The sequence below is a fragment of the Hemitrygon akajei genome, chromosome 16, assembly GCF_048418815.1.
Source record: "Hemitrygon akajei chromosome 16, sHemAka1.3, whole genome shotgun sequence".
Lineage (NCBI taxonomy): Eukaryota > Metazoa > Chordata > Chondrichthyes > Myliobatiformes > Dasyatidae > Hemitrygon > Hemitrygon akajei.
Genome location: NC_133139.1, coordinates 67,229,936 through 67,254,045, shown reverse-complemented (window position 1 = coordinate 67,254,045; position 24,110 = coordinate 67,229,936). Strand labels below are relative to the sequence as shown.

The 24,110-nt window shown below is 44.1% G+C and overlaps 1 protein-coding gene across 1 annotated transcript in view; it reads left to right on the top strand.

Moving 5' to 3' along the window:
• Positions 1 to 24,110, top strand: part of LOC140739661 (uncharacterized) — a 329,689-nt gene that overhangs the window by 285,191 nt on the left and 20,388 nt on the right. The window contains exons 13-18 of the mRNA XM_073068035.1: positions 7,055 to 7,186; positions 12,094 to 12,179; positions 14,698 to 14,793; positions 18,002 to 18,176; positions 20,293 to 20,412; positions 23,532 to 23,719. Of these exons, the coding sequence (XP_072924136.1) occupies positions 7,055 to 7,186; positions 12,094 to 12,179; positions 14,698 to 14,793; positions 18,002 to 18,176; positions 20,293 to 20,412; positions 23,532 to 23,719 (797 nt within the window). The remainder of the gene's footprint in view (positions 1 to 7,054; positions 7,187 to 12,093; positions 12,180 to 14,697; positions 14,794 to 18,001; positions 18,177 to 20,292; positions 20,413 to 23,531; positions 23,720 to 24,110) is intronic.

Below are 24,110 nucleotides of genomic sequence, written 5' to 3'. Positions count from 1 at the left end.
GCTCTGTCCTGTGTAATTTACACAGGGGAGTAATTGTGGGAGGTGGGGAAGTTATCATTGGTTTTTCTGTTGTTTTCTTTGATAAATCTGATCACTAGTTCAAATGGGAAGGGAAAAGGGACTGACAAGCAAATGGGAAGAGCTCATTGTTGTTGGCATGGATGAGATGGGCCAAAGGGTCTTTTTCTTTTTTTTTCTCCATGACTTTATATTTCAGAGTTTGTTAAATGAATTCATTGAACAGTCATGTTCCTTTCGGAACAAGAAACAGAGTACAGCATTGTCCAGGGACAGGTGTGACTGGAGGAGGCAACTCTGGCTGGCATGGTGATTACTATTGCAAACTTGATTCCCAAACTCCCACACAGTCTAATGTCAGCCTCTCAGAGCAGGTTCAGTGAGGGTCTGAGTAATCCATGGGGACACGGAGGGGAATAGTCAGAGATGGACCATGCAAAGATGAGAGGAGCTTGGAGTTTGACATCTGAAATGATAACATTTCTCAGTTCTGTATGATCGTAGGAAGCAGCATCAATGCAATTGTTGATGGACTGGAGAAAGCTGAGGGAGATGGTCTGGACAGGATTGAAACAAGGACTCATGTCCCACCAAAGTTCAGGTGTAGCTTGTCCCATGTGAATTCCTACAGCCACACCGATGCCCACGAGAAAGTGAGAGACGAGTAAGAGATATCAATGAGTGTGAAGCCTCTCCGTGTCACCCCCTCACAACTTGTTACAACACATCAGGTTCCTACCTGTGCACCTGCAATGCAGGTTTTCAGGCAACTCCAGTGACAGTCAGCCTCACTGCAGGAAGGTTTTGTGAAGGTAGAGACTTTATATCACCATGAAAGTGAAAATTAATCACAAGGCTATGTGGGTGTCATCAAACTTCCAGAATTGTCTTGAAGATATTCTTGGAATTAAAGAATTAACTCACAGGGTCTGCATTGTGTAAATTGCATGGTTGGTAAACGATGATGTTTTCTTTGTTTTATCATTATTTCCAGATATTTTTAGATACAGGGACAGAATTCATGGACTAGGCAGGTCCTTTGGACACAGGAGATCATGCAATACAACTGTGAGGACTGTGTCCAATCTGATTGACAGTGTTAGCTCCCGTGGTCACTACTACTACAATCCTGCATCCCAAATTCCCACATGGACCAACATGTTACTCTCTGAGCCCATTCAGTGGAGGGGCTAGGAAATCTATTGGGACTGAGATGTGATCAACCCCGTTCCGGGATCAGGGCAACATTAAAGATGAGTAGAGCTACAGGCATCCAGTACACCTCTCCACAGGGAGGTTCAAAGGTCCAATTTAATCTCAGAGGAATGTATATAATATACATCCTGAAATGCTTTTTCTTCGCAAACATCCATGAAAACAGGGAAGTGTCCTGAGAATGAACGACAGATAAACATAAGAACCCCAGAGCCCCCCGAGCTTTCCTCCCTCATGTGCGTAAGAGCAACGAGCAACAATCCCCCTCCCCCACCAGCAAATAAAGCAAGCATCAGTACCGTCTCCGAACACTCATCGTGAGCAAAGCAATAGCAAAGACACAGTCTTGCAGTTACCCCACAGACTTCACATTTCATCCGGCATTCGACATTCCACAGGTTCTCTCTCTCCCTGATAAGGGAGAAGGCGGCGTCTCCATTTTCTCCCCAGTGAGTGGGAGACATAACAAGAACCCGCTGGTTTATGACGTTAAAAGTCTGTTACATTGCTTTTTTTTTTTAGCTCTGTGCCTGAAGATCGCACAGATCCCGGGTCTTCGGGCCCACAGCAGATATCCTGACTCCCCCGATGACACACGTGTTTCCTGCCGTGAAACCGACCCTCGATCCGCCCGTCTCCAGAGCCCTGAGATCTTAAGCTTCTGAATTCGAGCCGGACTCTCAGGATCTGAACCCTTGGTGTGCCGAACCACAGGCATTCCAGAAACTCTGAGAACAGGTCCCATTCCCACAAAGATGCTATGTCAGTGTGTAACTGCAGGGCAGGGTCTTCAAACGAACCCTGAATGGGACAAATAAAGATATTAAAGATGGAAAGAGAGCTGTTTTTGAAAATGCAATGAATCAGAATGCTCTCCATGGCACATCTATAGCATTCTAACTAGTCGCATCACCAGAGAAGGTGGGGCTACCGCTGATTCCTCCAGTGGGATCTGCAGGTGTTGATAGGCAGCTTCCAGATCCAATGACCAGGAGAGCAGGCTAGCAACCATCTTGACCTCCAGCAGGTGGGAAGCTATTGGGTCCCTGATTCAATTCAATCCAGGCTGGTCTGTACCTTAACTCCACACACCCATCATTCTGCCTCAACACTGAAGGCCTTTCCTAAGAAAATCACTGAATTGTTTGTTCCAAGAAAGATCTGGTCTGTGTTTAGCAAAATGCCTATGTTTTGCTCCATGCAGACCCACAGAGTGCATCTATAACAAGGAACAAACAGTGTTTATCATTGTGAACGATTTTGTCCTTTCTCACAGATATTGACAATTGTGAATACTCGCTCTGTGACAAATATGCAACTTGTAACAACACAGTGGGTTCCCACCAGTGTAACTGTGTCATAGGGTTTCTGACATTTTCTATGACTGCCAGCTTCACCACAGGGAAGAACTGTGAATGTAAGGACTTAATATAACCACGATATAGAGAATCAATTCAATGTTGGGGTTGCCATTATCAACCCTACACCATTGTCCTTCAGATACCTCTAAGTAAAGAAGGATATTCTGTGCAAGTCCCACAGTAGGGTTATTGTGATGGACATGGATTTCATGACCTGTAGAGTTTCTCCAGGAACAAGTCTGTTCAGAATTGCCATTTGTAGCTGGCATGGTGGTTACTATTCTGATCCTAGATCACAAACTCTACACGATCCAATGTGGAGACCATCTAGGAGCAGGGTCAGTGAGGGGCTGGAAAATCCATGGAGATACCGGTGTGATCCAGAGAGGGAAGGGGAAGAGTTAAAGATAGACCTTGTAACTGAAACTGCCTTACTGTAGGCTCATAATGAGTTAGCTATCCCACTGTGAATTCAATCTCCGCTGGTGATGAATGGAAAGGTGTGTCTTCTGTCACTATGATAGTGTGGTGAGTACTCGTGGAACAATCAACCGCAATCTTGTCAGTAGGAAAGATGTCTTGTGTTCCAACATCTTATCAGTGATTCTCTTTTCCCAATCCTCTGGTATTGGTGAGTCATCAAAGTTGACTGACTTCAATGTCAACTTTCCTAATAGAGGAGACTATTCCTTTGTTTTTCAATCTTTTGATTGAATTTTTCGAAAACAGATGCACAACAGTCATAATAGTAGAAAGGGAGTGAGATTACATTGTTGGCAGTTAACATATGAGTAAAAACTATAGGTAACAGCATATAATAGATCTCCCAAACCCTAAATATAAACAGGATACCAGAAAAAAATAAAAAGATGGAAAAAACACCCTAAAATTAAAAAAAAACAAAAACATAGAAATAGGAGACTATTTCTCTTCCTTTTTCTTTACTGGGAAACTAGAAACTCCTGACATCTCCTCCTGAGGTGTTGCTGACAATCACTGTTCTCCTGTTAGAATAGAGAGCCAAAGATTTCTGCAGTTCAGATCTCACCAGCACTCCTGCAGACAAGAGTGGCTTTTCTTCCTGATCGTCAGGAGCATCCACAAAAGTGGCTGGGGCATTGGGCTCTCCTGAAAATCTGGGTGTTCCAGACACTCGAACTCCTCCGGTAGAAGGTAAAGTGACTGGTTTAGACTGAGTACACCACACAGTTCCGGCTTTCAGCTTCACCCCACCCCCTCCGGTCTTCTCTTATCATTTCGCATTTCCCCCTCCCCTTCCTACTTTTCAAATCTCTTACTATCTTTCCTTTCAGTTAGTCTTGACGAAGGGTCTCAGCCCGAAACGTCAACAGTGCTTCTCCCTATTAATGCTGCCTGGCCTGCTGTGTCCCACCAACATTTTGTGTGTGTTGCTTGAATTTCCAGCATCTGCAGATTTCCTTGTGTTTACAATGGAAGTGTTTGTTCCCACAAGAATGTCAACTTTACCTTTGACAACTGGATCTGGGCAAACCAACACAAGTATATCAATAGTCTCAGCTACCGCAATATCTGCTCCTGAATACACCAGTGTCAATGACAAAAAACCATCATGAGGGTAATCATCAGCACTAAGCCCCCAAACCTCAAGGGCACTGATCGGAGCCAACAGGAAATGAGTCAAATCCCTGTTGAAAAGGATCTGTGGAGTAAAGTAACTTGAGAACCCGTGTCAAGTCTGACTCTAGCATAAGTACCTTCAGTCTGTCTGGAGACATCAGAACTTGGCCCCACTAAGCCTTCAGGAATAATGTTTTGCACCTTAGTATTGTTGTTGATACACTGATTGGAACATGTTTGCTCCAGGACGTCAGACTGTTCCTTTACTGGTCCCTCTGTCGTTTCCCATCATTTTCTGTTTGATTATCCACTGGTTTACTTTTTGAAGATTTTCCTGTCGCTCACAATCTCGTTTGGAATGTCCACCCTCTTCACAATTGTAACAGAAAATACCAGTCCTATCCTCAGTAAGGAAACCCTTTGCAGCGGCATTCCTCTGCTTTGTGAGTTCCAAAGGTGGGTCGGGCTAGACTTAGCAAGCTCACCATATATTCATCCCTGAGATTCAAGTGTTGAGATTCTCGATTGTAGATAAAACCCAGAGTGAAATGTGACATTTGTGCTAACAACCAGCATACCCGAGGTTGTGTTAGGGGCAGCCCACGAGTGTCACCACACATTCCAGTGCCAACATAGCATGACCACAATGCTCAGAAGAGCAACACAGAACACAAAAAGTAACAAAGCAACAACAGCAAAAACAAGCCCAGTTCCTCCCTCCCACCGACGCACATACACAGTCCTTTAACCCCAGGACAGGCCTCGAGCAGACCGGACTTGGGCCTGCAGACACCAGGTTTCTTCCTCCCCAGTGGACTCATGGAGATCTGTAGATCTGGCTCCAGCCAATGGGCCTTGACTTCTGATTGGACCATCAGATCTCAATCGTCAGCATCGATTCCAGGGCACAGCATTCACCAAACACCAGGCCTCAAACACTGAACACCTATTGTGAATCCAGGGGGTCATTCCAGGAGGATATTACTGATCACCTTTTAAGACAACTTGTTCATTTTAGTGAGAGATGTCCCTATGACAAATCATTTCCTCAGTTGCAGCTGCTGTGGAGGAATTTGAATTCAGATTGGACCCGGGGTGCTGGGGCCTGTGGAGCAGCATCTGTAGTAGATGCAGCACTGTGCCTCCCTGATGCTAGATCCAGGGGAATCCGTGCAGGAAATGGTTAATAATCTGTGAAGTAGAGTATGAGGAACAAAGATCTGAGTGAAGTTCCTGTGGGACTCCATACACCATACACTTTCCAGTTGTCATCATCATCTTCACTCAGAGGGTGGAGTAAGAGTGGAACGAGCTGCCAGTGGAATTACACCCTATCCTCATTATCTGCATCTTCAGACAATACAGATTCAATTATGCGAGGAACCTATTTCTACCAACTTCTCCTAATATGCGTCCTAAACTCACAGTTATGCGAGGAGCACTGCTTTCCCACCAATACAAGTCAGGTGGACAAGCCTCACAGTCTCACTCCCGCCAGTCTCGCATTGGTTTTGGCAATGTGTGGATGTGCGACCTTGAACTCTTAAACTTTTGCTGTTTTTACCCACGGTGCAGTGATTTTGTGCTCGAAGTATTTAACTGTGCCTCCTAGGCGTCTGATGTCAATTTCTGGGCCATCAGCCAAGCAGCAGAGAACCACTTTAACACTTGAAAAGAAGTTGGAAATTCTAAACAGGGCACCGTCAGGTGAAAGTAACACAGCTCTGGGATGCTACTTCGGCCTGGGTGAGTCCACAATCAGAAACTTAAAGAAAAATGCTGAGAAAATACAAAGTGGAGTGACTGATTCACCACAAGTGTCTTCAAAGATTGTTACCAAAGTGCATGAACCGATTATGACAAAAATGGAGAAAATGTTGAGTTTGTACATTGAGCACGAAATAAAGAAAAAAACAACACTTAGTTCCGATCATCTTCGTGTGAAAGCTTTGGAAGTTTATGGTCGCCTTTGTTTAGAGGCTAGTGAGGAAGTGTCAAATGATATTGTTAGCTTTAATGCAAGTACGGGATGGTTTTCTAAGTTTGTTAATTGTCACAGGCTTCACAACTTAACCGTGTGTGGTGAGCAAGCTAGTGCTGACCACGAAGCTGCTGATCGCTACCCTGAGCAGTTGCGGGCTATGATAGCTGAGTTAGGCATCACACCAAAGCAGGTGTTTAATGCAGACGAGACCGGGCTCTTTTGGAAGTGTATGCCGAAACGCACTTACATAAGTAAGGATGAAAAGACTGAGTCAGGTTTCAAGGCAGCAAAGGATAGATTGACTCTGCTTATGTGTTCCAATGCTGAAGGAGACTGTAATATGAAGCCTCACTTAGATTATCATTTACTAAACTGTCGTGCTCTTAAGGGTTTAAGTACTGTACACCCTAGTATGTTAACTTTCTATGATTTATTACATTGAATATTAGCTTAAGTTGCTGAAATATAATATGAATGTTGCCTTGTGGTACTGCTTTTTTGTCGTATTGGTATGAAAATGTGAATAAGTCACAGATAAAACATATTTAGGAAGTTCTCCAGATGTATCCCTATTTTCTCCATTTAAGTAATTATTCACATTATGCATTTTCACATTATGAGTTGACTGTGAGGAACGTATACCCCGCATGTATTGGAAGCGGGGTCAATTTCAACATTTAACAGTAATTTGAATAAACACATAGATGGGAGGGGTATGGAGGGCTATGTTCTGGGTGCAGGTCAATGGGGCTGACAGAATAACAGTTCAGCACAGACTAGATGGGCAGCAGGGCCTGTTTCTGTGCTGTAGTCCTCTATGACTCTATGACTACAGCTGTGTTGGTAATATTTGTACCTCTCTTCCTCTCTACAACAGATGTGGATGAATGCCAGGATAAAAATGCGTGCGGAGTGAACATGACCTGTCGTAACTCCTTTGGGTCTTTTTACTGCGTCTGCAAAGCTGGATATCACCAGAAGCAGGGAGACACTCAGCTGGCCTGTACAGGTGAAAATAGAATGATTACTGAGAGCTGAGAATTAAAACAGACAATGCTGGAAACACTACAGAAGTCCCCAGAACCTATGCAAAGAAAAAGAGTTTGTGTTTCAAAGACTGGCTCACACGGGGTTCTGTCATAGAACCTTCAGCTATTCCTGCAGTATTAATACTTACACCGCCTTTAAGTAATGCCACACAAGGGTGTATAGACGATACCGTAGCCTGAATCCTCCTTGTCGAACATGGGGTCCTCTCGGAGGTTTCTTGAAAGCCTGTATCACCCGCCCTTCGTTGTTGGTTAAAGGGGTTAAGATTAAAGGGTTCTCGCTTGGTAAAGGAAGCTTCTCTTGCCTTTATCAGGGTCTCTTCCCTTTTCACACGCTGCCTGCACACATCCCAACTCTTGTCCCCGTGCTTCGGCCCTTCTCTCAAATCCCCTCTTCTTCTCCGCTGCACCTTTACATATTAATAAGGAATGTTATGGCATCCTGCTAATTTTTGTTTTGCCATTCCAGACTGGCTAATTTAAAAGAATGTGCTACCTCTGGTTGGAGACAATTTATAAGCGTTTGCACTGTCAGTGGGTCATTTCCTGCTAAGTGTATCCCTGCTCTAAATTCCCAAGTATCTTCAAACCGGACAATAAAATCAGTAATAATCTCTCCCCCCTTCTTTTGCTGACGTCTAGTTACTTTTCAGAAGTCAATGCATTGCCTGGCTCCTGTGAGAATGGCATATTTTGCTCTGTTCAACCAATCATTCATTCCATCAGTAGGACTCCTCTCACCATTTCCTTCGCTCCCCGGTGGAGGGGCCCAGTCCTCTTGTGGTCCTCGGGTCGCATTTGGAAATCCTGTTTGCAAGTTCCAGATAAAGGGAAGGGGTGCTATTCAAGGACATAGTCCGGTGCCTGAGGCCAACGGAGCCGAGAGCCCTGCTGGGGCCACCTCGGTCTTTTGCATAATTTGTTCGTCCTCTCTTTTTAATATAGGTTTAACCTTTGGCGGCTGGTATCACTCAACCACCTCCTTCCATTTGTTAAAACACCACATCATATACTCTAAATCCCAGTTAGGATCTCCTTCCCTAGCTTTTGTTTCACTTCCCCAATACTGAGCATTGTTTAGACCAAATGGTCCACCATAAAGCCAATCGCCACCACTCCAGCACAGAGATCACTAAAAAAAGTTACAGAGTACCTGGGCATCTCCCATTTCCAACCAAACCTTGTCTGTGGGCAAACCCAGGAGCCAACGAGCTGCTCCATCCTCCTATATTGTTTCTGTCTTCTGTCAGGTGTTCCTGTTCGTGGCTGCTGTCGTTACGGGATCAGCAGGCTGAGTCCTGGCATGCGGTGGTGATCCAGAATTCCTTTTCCGATTCCCTTTCTGGGGTTTGCCGTTCCTGTTAACCATTTTACCTGCCTGTTAATTGTTCCGTACAAAGGACGTAAACACTCAAGAACATACAATCTAATATTCTATATACTGTAATCCCTTTTGCCCTTTTCTATTGGCCAGTGGGGCAGGCTCCAATTTTGAGGTCTCAGCTGCCTTCGTTTTAATACCATATTTTAAACAGAGCTCACAAGCCCCTTCTTCGAATCCCCGTCTTTGTCTGAGTCCGGTATGGGGCAGCTCTGCTCCCTACCTCGGTCTGACTTCTATCTTACAATCAAGTCTCACGGTGGGGAGCCTGGTCCGATGTTGACGATAAGCAGGTTTTTCGGATGGGTTTGTTGAGATCCCGTATCATCCTCGTCACCAGATAGTGTTAGACTGTAGGTCTGACACGGTGGTCAGCAGCACAGGAGCGCCGCAGGGGACCGTGCTCTTTCCGGTCCTGTTCACCCTGTACACATCAGACTTCCAATATAACTCGGAATCCTGCCATGTGCAGAAGTTCGCTGATGACACGACCATAGTGGGGTGTGTCAGGAATGGACAGAAGGAAGAGTATAGGAAACTGATACAGGACTTTGTGATATGGTGCAACTCAAACTACCTGCATCTCAATATCACCAAGACCAAGGAGATGGTGGTGGACTTTAGGAGATCTAGGCCTCATATGGAGCCAGTGATCATTGGAGAATGGAGAATGGAGAATGTGTGGAGCAGGTTAAGACCTACAAGTATCTGGGAGTACAGTTAGACGAGAAGCTAGACTGGACTGCCAACACAGATGCCTTGTGCAGGAAGGCACAGAGTCGACTGTACTTCCTTAGAAGGTTGGCATCATTTAATGTTTGTAGTGAGATGCTGAAGATGTTCTATATGTTGTGGAGAGCGCCCTCTTCTTTGTGGTGGCGTGTTGGGAAGGCAGCATTAAGAAGAGGGACGCCTCACGTCTTAATAAGCTGGTAAGGAAGGCGGGCTCTGTCGTGGGCAAAGTACTGGAGAGTATAACATCGGTAGCAGAGCGAAGGGCGCTGAGTAGGCTACGGTCAATTATGGAAAACCCTGAACATCCTCTACATAGCACCATCCAGAGACAGAGAAGCAGTTTCAGCGACAGGTTGCTATCGATGCAATGCTCCTCAGACAGGATGAAGAGATCAATACTCCCCAATGCCATTCGGCTTTACAATTCAACCGCCAGGAGTAAGATATGTTAAAGTGCCGGGGTTAGGACTCAATGTATTTAAGTAAACTACTTAAGAACTTTTTAAAAGCTATTATTAATGCTTTTTGAGAGAGTGATTTTAGATGCATATCATATTTTTACTGAGTTAAGTATTGTATATAATTAGTTTTGCTACAATAAGTGTATGGGACATTGGAAAAAATGTTGAGTTTCCCCATGGGGATGAATAAAGTATCTATCTATCTATCTAGAGAATCTAGTACCGATCAAACACAAAGTAGGCTCGAAGCTAGTTACCGCCTTAATTCGTGAATTCACGGGGAATCTTTCCACATGTCTCCGCCAACACGAGGTAATAATTCAAATTTATACAGTAAATTTAATCAGCCAGTCTCCAGACACCGTGGAACCGATCCTCTGAGAGACAACGTGATTAGCCGCTTGTTTGGTACTCTGATCAATGCAGAACCGATTGTATAGGTGCTAATGTCCTGTACATTGCGGAAATTGATGACGTGATCAATTGTTATTACAAAGAAGACAGTCCCCACGATTCTGCCAACTCCCAGTTCTCAAACCCTTTCCTCCACTAGAGGGTCATTGTTCATCTCCCCACTACCCACCCTCAACTTCACAACTCCGCCTGATCCCCGGCACCTTTGATGTCCAAAGGACTACAAAGGTCAGCCTTGAATCTCCATAGTGTTTTGAGAAACCAGGGCTGACTGAATTCCAAAGGTCTGCAGCCCTCTGATGAGGAATTCCTCATGACCCCAGAGCGCCAATCCTCAGACTGATCTCAGACACGGGCAGCTCACCCCACGATGTTCAGCCCCCTGGCCCCAGTCCTCAGACTGATCTCAGACACGGGCAGCTCACCCCACGATGTTCAGCCCCCTGGCCCCAGTCCTCAGACTGATCTCAGACACGGGCAGCTCACCCCACGATGTTCAGCCCCCTGGCCCCAGTCCTCAGACTGATCTCAGACACAGGCAGCTCACCCCACGATGTTCAGCCCCCTGGCCCCAGTCCTCAGACTGATCTCAGACACGGGCAGCTCACCCCACGCTGTTCAGCCCCCTGACCCCAGTCCTCAGACTGATCTCAGACACGGGCAGCTCACCCCACGATGTTCAGCCCCCTGGCCCCAGTCCTCAGACTGATCTCAGACACGGGCAGCTCACCCCACGATGTTCAGCCCCCTGGCCCCAGTCCTCAGGTCAGTTGCAGGAGGAACAGTTTAGACTGGTCTCAGTGAGTGGTGGGAAGGTGATGAGTGAGCAGAGAGTGGGGTTGGAGAGATGGGGGAGTGTGGACAAGATTTTTTAATGTATCGTGGAGATAATTAAATTCAGCACCTTGTCACTTGGTGCTGAATGGTCTCACCCCAGCCCATTGAAACAACTTCACATCAAACATGTGTCCTGATGTCACACACAGAAAATGTTGGAGGAACTCGCCAGTCAGGTAGCATCTAATAAGAGAAATAAACAGTCGTCATTTTGGGCTGAGACCCTTCATCAGGACTGGAGAGGAAGTGTGAAGAAGCCAGAATAAGAAGGTGGGGGGGAGGAAAGGGGACAAGCTGACAGGTGATTGGTGAAGTCAGGTGAGGGAGAATGTAGGTGGGAGGGGGAGGAGGTATGAAGTAAGAAGCTGGGAGGTGAGAGGTGGAGAAAGTAAAATGGGCTGAAGAAGAGGAAACCTTTTAGTCAAGGAGAGTGGACTGAGGGAGAAAGGGGAGGAGGAGGGACGCCAGAGGGAGATGATAGGTTGCTGAGGAGAAGAGAAGGGATAAGAGGAGAGCCAGAGTCAGGAATGGAAAAGAGAGAAGGGGGAGGGTGAGAAATTACTGGGAGTTTGAGAATTCAGTGTTTATGCTGTCAGGTTGGAGGCTAACCAGACAGAATATGAGGTGTTGTTCCTCCAACCTGAGAGGGCTGATCACTTACACATTTAACTGGTTTCATGGCTGTGGAGATGTTTACAAATTGTCCCTCCCAAACCAACAATGAGGCCCATACCAACATTTCCACATTAGTGTGGCTTGTGCCAACATTTCAAGTACAATGCCAACCATGGTATCAGTTCCTTTGGGTGCCAGTGGGTGTGGGATTGGACGAGGCATCCACAGTTGTTCTTGGGGTCAGGAAGATGTGGCGTCGAGTCACAGTCCTGTGTGTCCGGGTCTGATGCTGCTCGTTGTGGGAGTACACCAGCTTGGAGTTACAGAGGTCAGCGCTTCCCTGTCTGATCGGTAAACAGCAGGAAGGTGGGGGTAGAGTCGGCAGGTAGATGCACTGATCTCTAAAATGCCATCTTCATTCCAGTGGATCCACTTTCCTGTCCTGTCTCTGAGAAGCAGAACTCTACGCCGTCGCAGTGCAACTTCGATTATTCAGCAAATGCCCAGCAGGTATGAGAACTTCTGACGTTCACTCACTCCGTTTCTCCAAGTAGCAAACTTAACTTCCAGTATCCCTGGATGTGGATCTGTTGGAATGTTTTCCTGCATATGCAGTCCTCACCAGAGTCAACAGTGTTTCTTGGGCTGTCAGTGATCATGTGGGTACCGAAGAGAATTAGTTTTAATTTGGCATCATGTTCAGCACAGATATTGTGGGCTGAATGGCCTGTTCCTGTGCTGTACTGTGCTATGATCTATGTATTATGGAAAACAGAGCTGGGGAGGAGCAGATGTGAAGAGAGGAGTGTGGACGGGGTAGAGAGGGCATAGGAAGGTCCCAGAACTAGTGGGCAGAATCTGAAAGTTAGGGCCACGCCTTTCAGGAGTGAAATTTGAAAAGACTTGTACACAAAATGGTGGTGGAAGCTAATAATTAAACAGCTGTCTAAACTATTCCGCTCTGCCTACACAACATCCATATCCATGATTCTCTGCACTTCCCTGTCCTTATCTAAGAGCCTCTTAAATGTCTCTGTCATAATGTAAAGAAAATATAAAGGAATGAGTTTAACATTAGCATCAAAGGGAGTTTGAGGGACAGCATCCACTCAGTGGGCTGAAGGGCCTGTTTCCATGCTGCCTGAATTCATGACTGAATTTCAACTTGATCAGCTGATCGTTGGTCCATGCCTGTGGATCGTTTGGCCAAGATCTGTCCCACAGTTCTGCCAGACCCTGTACAACATATTGGAATGCTCTGAGACTGTGAAGGGCATTGAATAAAGGGTAAGTCTGATTTTAGGCCATTCCTTCCTGCTTTTCCATTCTCAGTATGCAGTGTAACCTGGATTTTGTAACAAACTCCAAGCAGGTATGAGAACTTCTGACGTTCACTCACTCCGTTTCTCCAAGGTGCAAACTTAACTTCTATTATCCCCAGACGTGAATCTATTGGAATGTTTTCCTCACTAGATGTATCCCTCTCCCTGCTTCTGTCCATCACTCTTTTCTACATACGTCTCTTCTCCTCACCCATCAGAATAAACACTGTTCCTCACTCTTTGTGTAATTCCAGCTTGCTGCTTTTACATTTGAGCAATGACCACATGTTCAAATTCATTCTCTAGATGTGGGTGTTGGTGCCATGGCAAACATTTGTTGCCCATCCGATTTATACTAATCCAAGACTCATTCCTTTTTATTCCATCTACTTTCCCATCGATATCCCCTAAATTCAACCCCTCACTTAGGGCAATTCACAGCAGGCAATTAACCGACTGACCTGCACATCTTTGGGATATGGGAGGAAACCTGGAATCTTTACTGATTAGTGAAGCCACACCAGAGACCCAGGTTCTACCCTGACATTGGGTGGAGTTTGCATCGTCTCCCCGTGTTTGTGTGAGTTTATTCCACTTGTTCCAGTTTAAAACTTTCCTCAAGGAGAGACTGGAAAACTGGATCAGTTTGTAAAGTGTTTAAAACTGTAACATAAGTTATTTATTGATTCATTTGGAGATAGAACATGGAACAAGTCTTTCTGGCCAGTGAGCTGCACGACCCATCAACCTACTAATTTTACCATTAACTTAACCACAGGACAATTTACAATGACCAATTAACCTACTGACTGATGCATTTGGAAGGATCTGGAGCACCAGAGGAAATCCACAAGATTCACAGGGAGAAAATACAAACTCCTTCCAGACAACACCAGAATTGAATTCTGAACTCTGGAACACCCTGAGCTCAGTAGTCTTGTCCTAACTGCTAAGTTTCCTCAACACCCTGTGATGCTGCCTGGCCTGTGGACTTTTGGGACCAAAGTGATGCAGGAACTTGGCAGTTCAGTCAGCATTAATGGAGAGGAATATGCAGTCGACACTTTGACCTGAGACACTTCAGCAGGACTGTTCAAAAACATCAACTGTTTATTCCCCTCCACAGACGCTGCCTGACCTCCTGAGTTCCTTCAGCATTTTGTGTGTGTTGTACCGGATTTCCAGCATCTGTAGAACCTCTTGTGTTTAGCATTTTTGGGACTATTGGATAAACAAAGCACTTTAAATAAATTGTTCTGCCACTTAGAGTAAGTTTAACATTAGCATCAATGGGAGTTTGAGGGTCAGCATCCACTTAGTGGGCTGAAGGGCCAGTTTCCATGCTGTCTGAATTTCAACTTGATCAGCTAATCGTTGGTCCATGCTTGTGGATTGTTTGGCCAAGAACTATACCGCAGTTCTGCCAGACCCTGTAAAGCATGTTGGAATGCTCTGAGACTGTGAAGGGCAGTGAATAAAGGATATTTTAGTCCATTCCTTCCTGCTTTTCCATGCTCAGAGATGTCCTTTCATTGACCACGTGACTTTCAGTGGGAGTTGCCATCCGACACTGTGTTACAGTCACCTGTGAAGCCAAAGAGTTTTAAAGGCTTCATTTTCAAACTTTTTTTTCTGATTTCTTGTGACTTTTGATTATTTCTTTGTTTGATTGCTTGTTCCTGAATATTTAGCTGTTGTATTTTTAGATTGCCCAGTTAAACTCTGCAGAAGATGTGCTGAAGTTAGCTGATTGCTACCATGACAAAATCTGTCGGAATTTCAGTGAGACAGACGATACCAAGGTAAGGAATTAGAAGCCCAACAATTTATTCTGGGGTAAAAGTGGTGTGTTCCTGAGCTGGAGAGAGTAAAGAGGATATTTACAAGGATACAAGCAGTCCCCAGGTTACATATGAGTTCCATTCCTGAGTCCGTCTTTAAGTTGGATTTGTACGTAAGTCAGAACAAGTACGTCGGGTATTATTTAGCGTCAGTTAGTCAACCATTTGTCTTAGTATATTTTATGTATTTTACCTTTCTATGCATATAAAACACTTAAGAAATGTATGTATTCCAATAATTAAACCACTGCGTTGCTTAGTAATAATTGTAGCTTTCATCGGGGAAGGGCCTTTCACTTGCTCCATTATTCTCACTTTATCCATTATCCTTTAAAATTATTCCAATCATTGACCGACTATAGCCTAACACTCTTCCAATGACTGATGGTGTTTCACCTCTTTCCAAACACTTTACTATTTCCACTTTATTTTCAATCACTTTATTTTCTTCCCGTCAATAGAACAGAAGCACTGTGGGCGGCGGGTCCCGACCTCCGCCGGCTCCCGAGGTCCACTGGTTCCTAAGGACCACCGCACTGATTTCCCGGGGTCTTAATCTGCACTGCACAGAGAGGTTAAATGGGACAAGTGGGGGCTGTGCTGGGTTTGGGTATTTAATTCTCCACAATATTCCGTGTGGGAATTTAAACTGGAGGTGGCAGTGTTTTTTTTTTATGAGGTCAATTTATACACTACAATTTATAAGAAGACGCTGGACAGACTTGGGTCATTTTCTCTGGAGCATCAGAGGCAGAGGCTGAGAGAGGCATAGACAGAGTAAACAGTCAGAATCTTCCTCCCAGGGTAAAAACACCAAATAATGTAGGACATGCATTTAAGGTGAGAGTGGGGAAGTTTAAAACAGATGTGTGGGACAGGTTTTTACACAGAGTGTTGGATGTCAGGAACAGGCTGTCAGAGGTAAAGGTGGGAATAGTGGTGTTTAAGACACTGTTCAATAAACATGTGACGTTTCAGGGAATGGAGGGATATAGATTATGTGGATACAGAAGAGAAATGGTTTTAATTTGGCAGCATGTTCAGCACAGATATTGTGGGCTGAATGGCCTGTTCCTGTGCTGTACTGTGCTATGATCTATGTATTATGGGAAACAGAGCTGGAGAGGAGTAGATGTGAAGGGAGGGAGTATGGAGTGTGGTCGGGGTAGGGAGAGCAGAACAAGAGGGCAGAATCTGAAAGTTAGAGCCATGCCTTTCAGGAGTGAAACTTGAAAAGACTTGTACACCCAGATGATGGTGGAAACGCAGAACACTCCTCAGTGACCCATCAATGTTGGGTTAAAGGTGGATTCTAAACTACCTTAACTGAAGGTAGTAATGGGATGGGGCAATTGTCACCAGATGGAGTTAGGTTACATGGGTGTTACGGAATGGCGGTATGTTCTTACGTCACCTTTTTCACAGAATCATAGGATATTCACAACACAACAGGGAGCCATTCTGCCCATTGTATCTGTGCTGATTGAACCCAATCCCATCTCAATGTTGGCATCGTACTTTCTAAATGTGGTGAGGGTTTCTTCATCTGCCAGCCTGATGTGCCTTGTATTTCTGCCACTCTGTAATATGGGCAGTTGAGCAGATGTACTGGAGATACAGGTATCCTAAAGTAGACATTGAATATGGATAAAATTAGGTGACACCAGAAAATGCATTTGCATCCCAGAATCACAGAAGTTTGCCCAGCCCCGATGAAGGGTCTTGACCTGAAATGTTGACTTTCCATTTCCCTCTATAGATGCTGTTTGACACTGACTGAGTTCCTCCAGCTTGTAGTGTGTGTTGCTGCAGAAGATGCACTTACATCCAGAGCCGCACACGATTGGAAATGACAGCTTTATGGGACAACGTTCATTGCTCTTGCCCATAGTGTCTGCACTGGGTTGGTGACCAGAGAGTGACGGAAAAGTGAAAGGGAGTCGTAAAGAGATGGAGAAAGAGTAAGGGTTGAAAAAGTGGGAGCAGGGGAACAGAAGGCAATGGAGAAAGAAAGGAAGTCAAAGATGGGAAGCAAAGGGAGAGAAAAAGGGAGTGGAGTAGAAGGGGAGAAAAAAGGTGGAGAAAGATTCAACAATTAGTGCAGTAGAAATAAAAACAGGAAGGGGTACAAATCCTTCCATAAAGAAGAGAACTTCTTAAAGGTAAGCTTTCAATACCCCAGGAAAATCACCAGTCATGGAACACTAAAAGAACTGCCAAAGTTCAAAGTAAATTTATTATCAAAGTACATATACGTCACCATAAGCAACACTGAGGTTCTTTTCCTTGCAGGCATTCACTGGGAAATAAAGAAATACAATAGAATTTATTAAAAACTATAAATAGCAAAGGGTGACATATGACCAATGTGCAAAAGAAAACAAATCTTGCAAATAGTGAAAAATGTAAATAAATAATACTGAGTCGTAGAGTCGTTGAAAGAGAGTCTGTTGGTTGTGGAGTCAGTTCAGTGTTGAGAATCACAGAATCAAGTTTATCATCACAGACCTGTCATAAAATCTGTTGTTTTGAGTAGTAGTACAGTAGAAGACGTAACAAATTACAGTATTATAATAATTTGATGGTCTTCATTTTTAATGGGTTCTATCGGGTTTCTTTGTTTTGTGGCTACCTGTAAGGTTGTATATAGTATATGTACTTTGATATTAAATGTACTTTGAACTTTAAAATTACAACAAATAAATAGTGCAAAAGTGGAATAGTGAGGATCACGGACCATTCAGAAATCTGATGGTAGTGAAAGAAGCTGTTCCTGAAATGTTGAGTGTGCATCTTTAGGCTTCTCTATCTCCTTGATGGTAGTTATGGGAAGAGAGCTTGTCCTGGTGGTGATGGTCCTGAGTGATGGATGCTGCATTCTTGAGGCACTACCTTTTGAAGATGTCCTCAATGGTAGGGAGGGTTGTACCATGATAGGTCTGGCGGAGTGGACAACCCTTTCCAGTCTCTTTCAGTCCTGTTTTTAGAGCCTCCATTGCTGGACTCTGCAGGCCAGGCAGCATCTGTGGAGAGGGAAACAAAACTAATGATTTTGCTCAATGACCCTTCATTGGAAAAACATCATTTTCCATTTTTGGAAAATACTACATCTGTATACATCTGTAGTATTTTGCTTCTCAATTCATGAGGTGTTCTTTTTCATCTGCAGCTTATGACAACATTTGTAAACAGTGTTCTTAATACTTCCTGGCTGGAGAGCATGAACACCACTCAAAGACTGACGGTGGCAACAGCCACAGTGGAGCTCTTGGAGAACATGGCAATGGCGATTGCTCTGAAACTACCCAGTTCAAAGTCAAAGACCATAGAAACAGATTCTTTCGGTAAAGTATTGGACTCTTGATGCACCATCAATAACTCTCCGAGACATGAGGCGAGATATAGGCTTTTATTGGCTGGAAGAAAGAACAAGCAGCAATTGACCACCACACTACATCCTGGAGACTGAGGAAGGGTCTGTGGCTCCAATCGCCTTTATACTGGGGTCTGTCGGAGGAGCCACAGGAGCAGTCAGCTGGGGGGGGGGGGGTGCGTGTCCAGACAGGTATATGTAGTTCACCACAACTCTGAAGATTATCGAGTCTGTGAAATTGGTTTCAAGTTAAGGAAAGGAAATGTGGAGATTACTTTCTCAGTAATCAGTTGGTTTTGAAAATGATTAATATGTGGGCTCTTGATAGAAACCTTTGTTTAATATTTCTAAAGCTTAAAAATCAATCAAGCTACAGGAAATGTGGAAGAAAGAAAAATGCTGGAAGTAGTCAGTAGTTCAGGCTGCGTTTCTGGAAAGATTAATAGTTAAAGTTTCATGCTGGAGAGGTTAACCATTTTTCATCCTAATGTTGATGCCTGACCTGCTGAATTTACCAACATTTTCTGCTTTTATTTCTGATTTCATGAGGTTGCTTTGGAAGGCTGTGCTGAAACATGCCACATCACTGATTGTGAGTGTCCGCTCTCATGTTTTGCACAATTTACCCTCACCCTCACTGCTGTCTGTTGCTCACAATGTCTAGGCTGAGGGGGTACCACACTGTCAGAGTTGCCTCATTTGCTTGGGACATTCTGTCATTTGCTCTGTTGGTGAGAATACAGGACACAATATCATAGAAGACCAGGAGAATTCTACCAAAGGTCCCAGACAAGTTTATCCACAAACCCTCATTCACATTATATAATGAGTTATCTAATTTCTTTGTGACCTCACTGTCTGCAAACAAACTACTCCAAAGTATTCACCAGCAGTGTAGTATCATAGAAACATTGTGCAGAAGGCCATTCTACCCATTGGACCCATACTAGGTCTTGACAGGGACATTACAGTCTGATCATCCCCTGTTTCTCGATAGCCCTTTAATTATTTTCTCTCCAACACTCCATGTGTTTTCCCATTTGAAAGCTCATGGTGAAGTAATTCCACTTCCCATCCATGCAGTGAATTCTGTGACCACTCACTTTGTGGTAAGGGTTTCTCTCCTGGCACCCCTGGTTCAACAATAGTCACCTTTAAACCTCTGGTTATTGGTTCTCCACCCTTCTTCAATGGAAGACCATTGCATGAAATGCGCTTCCGGCAATGGTGGTGGAGGCGGATACAATAGGGTCTTTTAAGAGACTTTTGAAGAAGTACATGGAGCTTAGAAAATAGAGGGCTATGGGTAAGCCCAGTAATTTCTGAGGTAGGGACATGTTCAGCACAACTTTGTGGGCCAAAGGGCCTGTATTGTTCTGTAGGTTTTCTATGTTTCATTCTCTTCATTAACTCTGGCCAAAGCATTGACAATCTTGAAGATTTTTATCAAATTATTTCTCAACCTTCACTGCTAAAGAAGAACAATGCCACATTCTCTGGTCTGTCAATGGATCTTCCTGCTCTATTTTCTCTGCAGTCCCTCTAAGCATGATAGCCAAACACAGAGTAGCTCAATCATCTCTTATGTTAATTTCACCACACTTCAAAAATAACATCTAGAAGGACGTTCTGAAGTTGAGAAATAGACTGAAGTCATGAAACTTCAGTGTAGGTTCTGTGCTCGTGATATAGGAGCGGGAATCCTCACTACCTCTGGTAAGGAGTCAAGATCACTGTCTGTGCCAAGGATAGGAGGTGCTGGTAAGATATTAGACCTGGTGAGCTAACATATTTGAGCCAGAATTTATCATTTTACCTACTTTTGATCAGTGCCACCAGACAGTGAAGAACATGCATGAGTATTTTCACTCAGTTCTGTGGGAACTGAGACTAATTGATTTCTTACTACAATAAGCTAATTCAGCCCAAGAAAGCCCAGTTACAAATTGTATCCATCAGATGGGATTCTCAGAAAGTCTGAACAAGACTTTGCAGAGAGGCATTGATTAAAGAGTTATCAGCAGAGAGAGAGAGAGAACATCCTTTTTGCCTCTGAATGCTTCACCTTATTTTAACTTTCCTCATAGTTCTTAAGGTCAAGGTGCCTGAAAGGAACAATGCGAGTGGAGACCAACTGGTGAAATTGGACACTCAGAATAATTCCTTCGAGATTTACTGGAGAACCATTGCTGGAGAAAGTAACACTGGTAAATTTCCTGTTTCTTTCCCATGCTTGTGTACACGATATAAGAATGAGTTTGGCCAGTGATTTACAGACTCATTCACAGGGGATGTTCTACCTTTCCCAGGTTGTTGACTGAACTATTACTCTGTGGGATCAGTCTGTGTTCCCCTACATCAAAATATGCTGCTGTGTTTGATTTTATTGTGTAAACCTCGGTGAAGACAATTCTACCTTGAGTAGAAATCAAATGCAGTTCAGAATGAGCAGTGCTTGGCTTCTGTTTTTAGTCCATGTGTAATCAACAGTAAGATCCAGTTTACAATATCAAACTCTGTATTAATCTGAGAGACCTCAGCACGTAGTTTGCAGACTGACAGATATTTGCTGCGTTCAGGATATCTGCTCATCTGATCATGGAGAGGGTCAGCGTGGGAATGAAAGGGTTAACATATGACGGAGGTAAGAAGAATGAGGGTGGATCTCACTGAAACATATCGAATATTGAAAGGCCAGGGAGAGTCTTGCACCAGAGAGCACAGCCTCAGCATACAAGGACATCCCTTGGGAATAGAGGTGTGCAAGTATTTCTTTAGTCAGAGGCTGTGGAGGCCAAGTGATTGGGTATATTTAAAATGGGGCTTGATAGGTTACTGATGGTGCTGATAAGTGGCAACTCTTTGCATGCAACTCAGGTGGGAATCATGAGGGTGTGCCTTCAGGAACATACTGGATGTTACCAAACCAAAAACCATGGATAAATCAGGAGATTTGGAGACTGCTGAAAACTGGATATATGGTATTCTAGACCGGTGATCCAGAACTACACAAGAGGTCCAGGTATGACCTACAGAAGGATATTTTAAGAGAGAAAAACACATGCCAATTGAAGTTAGAGATGGAATCAAATGCATGTCAGCTCTGACAGGATTTACAAGCCGTTATTTTCTCCAAAGAGAAACCTAACTTCATGAATGGCTGTAATACTTCTCTCCCAGATGAGCTCAGTGCCTTTTATGCAGGCTTTGAAAGAGAAAATAAATCTATGCCTGCGTGAATCCCTGCAGTATCTGGTGACCCTATGATCTCTGTGTCAGAGGACAACATCAGAACAGCTTTCAAGAGGCGTCAGGGCCTGATGGTGAACCTGGTAGGGAAATAAAACCTGTGCCAACCAACTGGTGGGAGTGTTCAAGAACATCTTCAATCTCTCACAGCCGGGCAGCCGCGTTCGGAGTTCAATTCCAGTGTCCTTCGGAAGCAAGTTTGTACATTCCTTCCCGTGTGTGCATGTCTTTCCACTGGGTGTTCCGATTTCCTCCCGCCATTCAAAGTCAGACCAGTTCGTAGTTTATTGTCCCACGATTAGGCTAAGGTTAAATCAGTGGGTTGCTGGGTGACACAGCTCAAGGGGCCAGAAGGGCCTGTTAAATGCTGTGTCTCTAAATAAAATAGAATAAACTGTGCCTGTCGCTACAATTGGATGCAATCTCACTGGCACTCCACTTGGCCTTGGATCACCTGCATAATAGCAACACTTACGTCAGGCTGCTGTTTATTGATTCCAGCTCAGCGTTCAACACAATTATATCCTCAGTTCTAATCAACAGACTCCAGAACCTGGGCTTCTGTATCTCTCTCTGCAACTGGATCCTTGACTTCGTCATCGGGAAACCACAGTCAGTGCAGATCAGAAATAACCTCCTCCTTGCTGATAATCAAGACTGGTGCACCTCAGGGATGCGTGCTTACCCACTGCTCTACTCTCTCTACACCCATGACTGTGTGGCTAGGCACAGCTCAAATTCCATCTTTAAATTTGCTGACAACACAACTATTATTGACAGAATTTCAGATGGTGATGAGGAGGAGTACAGGAGTGAGATAGATCAGCTGGTTGAGTGGTGTCACAACAGAAACCCTACACTCAACTTCAGTAAGACCAAGGAACTGATTGTGGATTTTAGGAAGGGGAAGTCGAGGAAACACACATCCTCATCGAGGGGTCAGCAGTGGAAAGGTAAACTGTTTCAAGTTCTTGGGAGTCAACATCTTTGAAGGTCTGTCCTGGACCCATGTTGATGCAATTACAAAGAAGGCACGACAGTGGCTATGTGTGATTCAGAATTTGAGGAGGATTGGTATGTCATCAAAGACGCTAGCAAACTTCTACAGATGTACTGTGGAGAGCATTCTAACCGTTTGCATCACTGTCCGGTATGGAGCGGCCACTGTGCAGGATTAGAAAAAGCTGCAGAGTGTTGAAAACTCAGCCAGCTCCATCAGGGACACATTCAAAAGGCAATGTTCAAACAGGCGGCATCTGTCATCAAGGAAACCCATCACCCAGGACATGTTGTCTTCCTATTGCTACCATCAACGACGCAGAAACAGGTACTGAAGACACACTCTCAGCCTCTCAGGAGCCTCTCTGCCATTAGATTTCTCAATGGACAGTGAAACCACGAACACTAACACTTTACTTTACGCTATCTTTTCACACTACTTATTTAATATAATTTTCTTTGTGTATTCTACTTATTGTAATTTAAAGGTTTATTGTTATTGTTATTATTATTATTATTATTATTATTATTATTATTATTATGCATTGCAATGCACTAATGCCCTAAGAAACAAATTTCACAACATAAGCCAATGATATTAAATCTGATTCTGATTCTGGTTAGCAAGGCATCACAGTTTAAGGGGAGCAGGAAGGAGAATGGGGTTGAGAGGGATAATCAATCAGCCATAATGGAATGGTGGAGCAAACCCAATGGGCTGAATGGCCTAATTCTGATCCTTGGTCTTAAGGTCTTATCTCCTTTCACAGAAAGGCACCATTTTCTGTGGATCTCCAGATTTTGAACCATCCATAAGACACAGGTCAGGAATGTGATAGACTCCCATTTACCTGGAAGAGTATAGCTTAACCAACACAAATTAACTTAACACCATCCACGATAAAGCAGCCTACATGATGAGCTCCATGTCCATCCCATCGATTTTAATACACAAAAGACTTACAAAGCGCTACTGCAATGGACGTGTTTTGTGTTGACCTGCCTTTATATCCAGTTGCTGCAGTGTTTCAGTGATATCTCTTCGCATTCACCAAAGGCTGATCTATTATCTCCACAGAGTTTCATGCTGTTTCCTTAATTGTATTCAAAGACTTGGAATCCCTGCTGAACCAAGAGATTAAAGGTGGCCGTCCATCTCAGAACAAAGTCTCATTAAACTCCAAGGTGATAGCCATCACCATCAGCAACAAAGCCATCATCTCTCTTCTGAAGGAAAAGTTCAATTTGATTCTGAAACTCAATCAGGTTTGTAGATACAATCTGTGATGTTCCCCAATTAAAGATGAACTTACTGCTAAAATGCAAAATGGGAGGTTGAACAGGCACAGATCTTGGGTTTAGGTATAACATTTCCATGGGAACTGGGTTTGGGCCATTTCCGGTCAGTTTATGGTGGCCTTTCCAGTCACCATTACTCAGGGACAGTACAATGGGGCCTGATAGAGGAAGTGGAGATCCCTCATCTGAGAGAGATGGGGGAATGTTTAGAGACTGGTGGTGAGACACATCAGAGCAGGAGTCCTTTGCTGTAATTTCTCAGGTCATTGAGTAAATGGTTACAAAGTACAACCACCATTTCATTGAAAGGAAAATACCCATTACTGCATTGTAATTACCCATTCAGCCATCGAGTTTG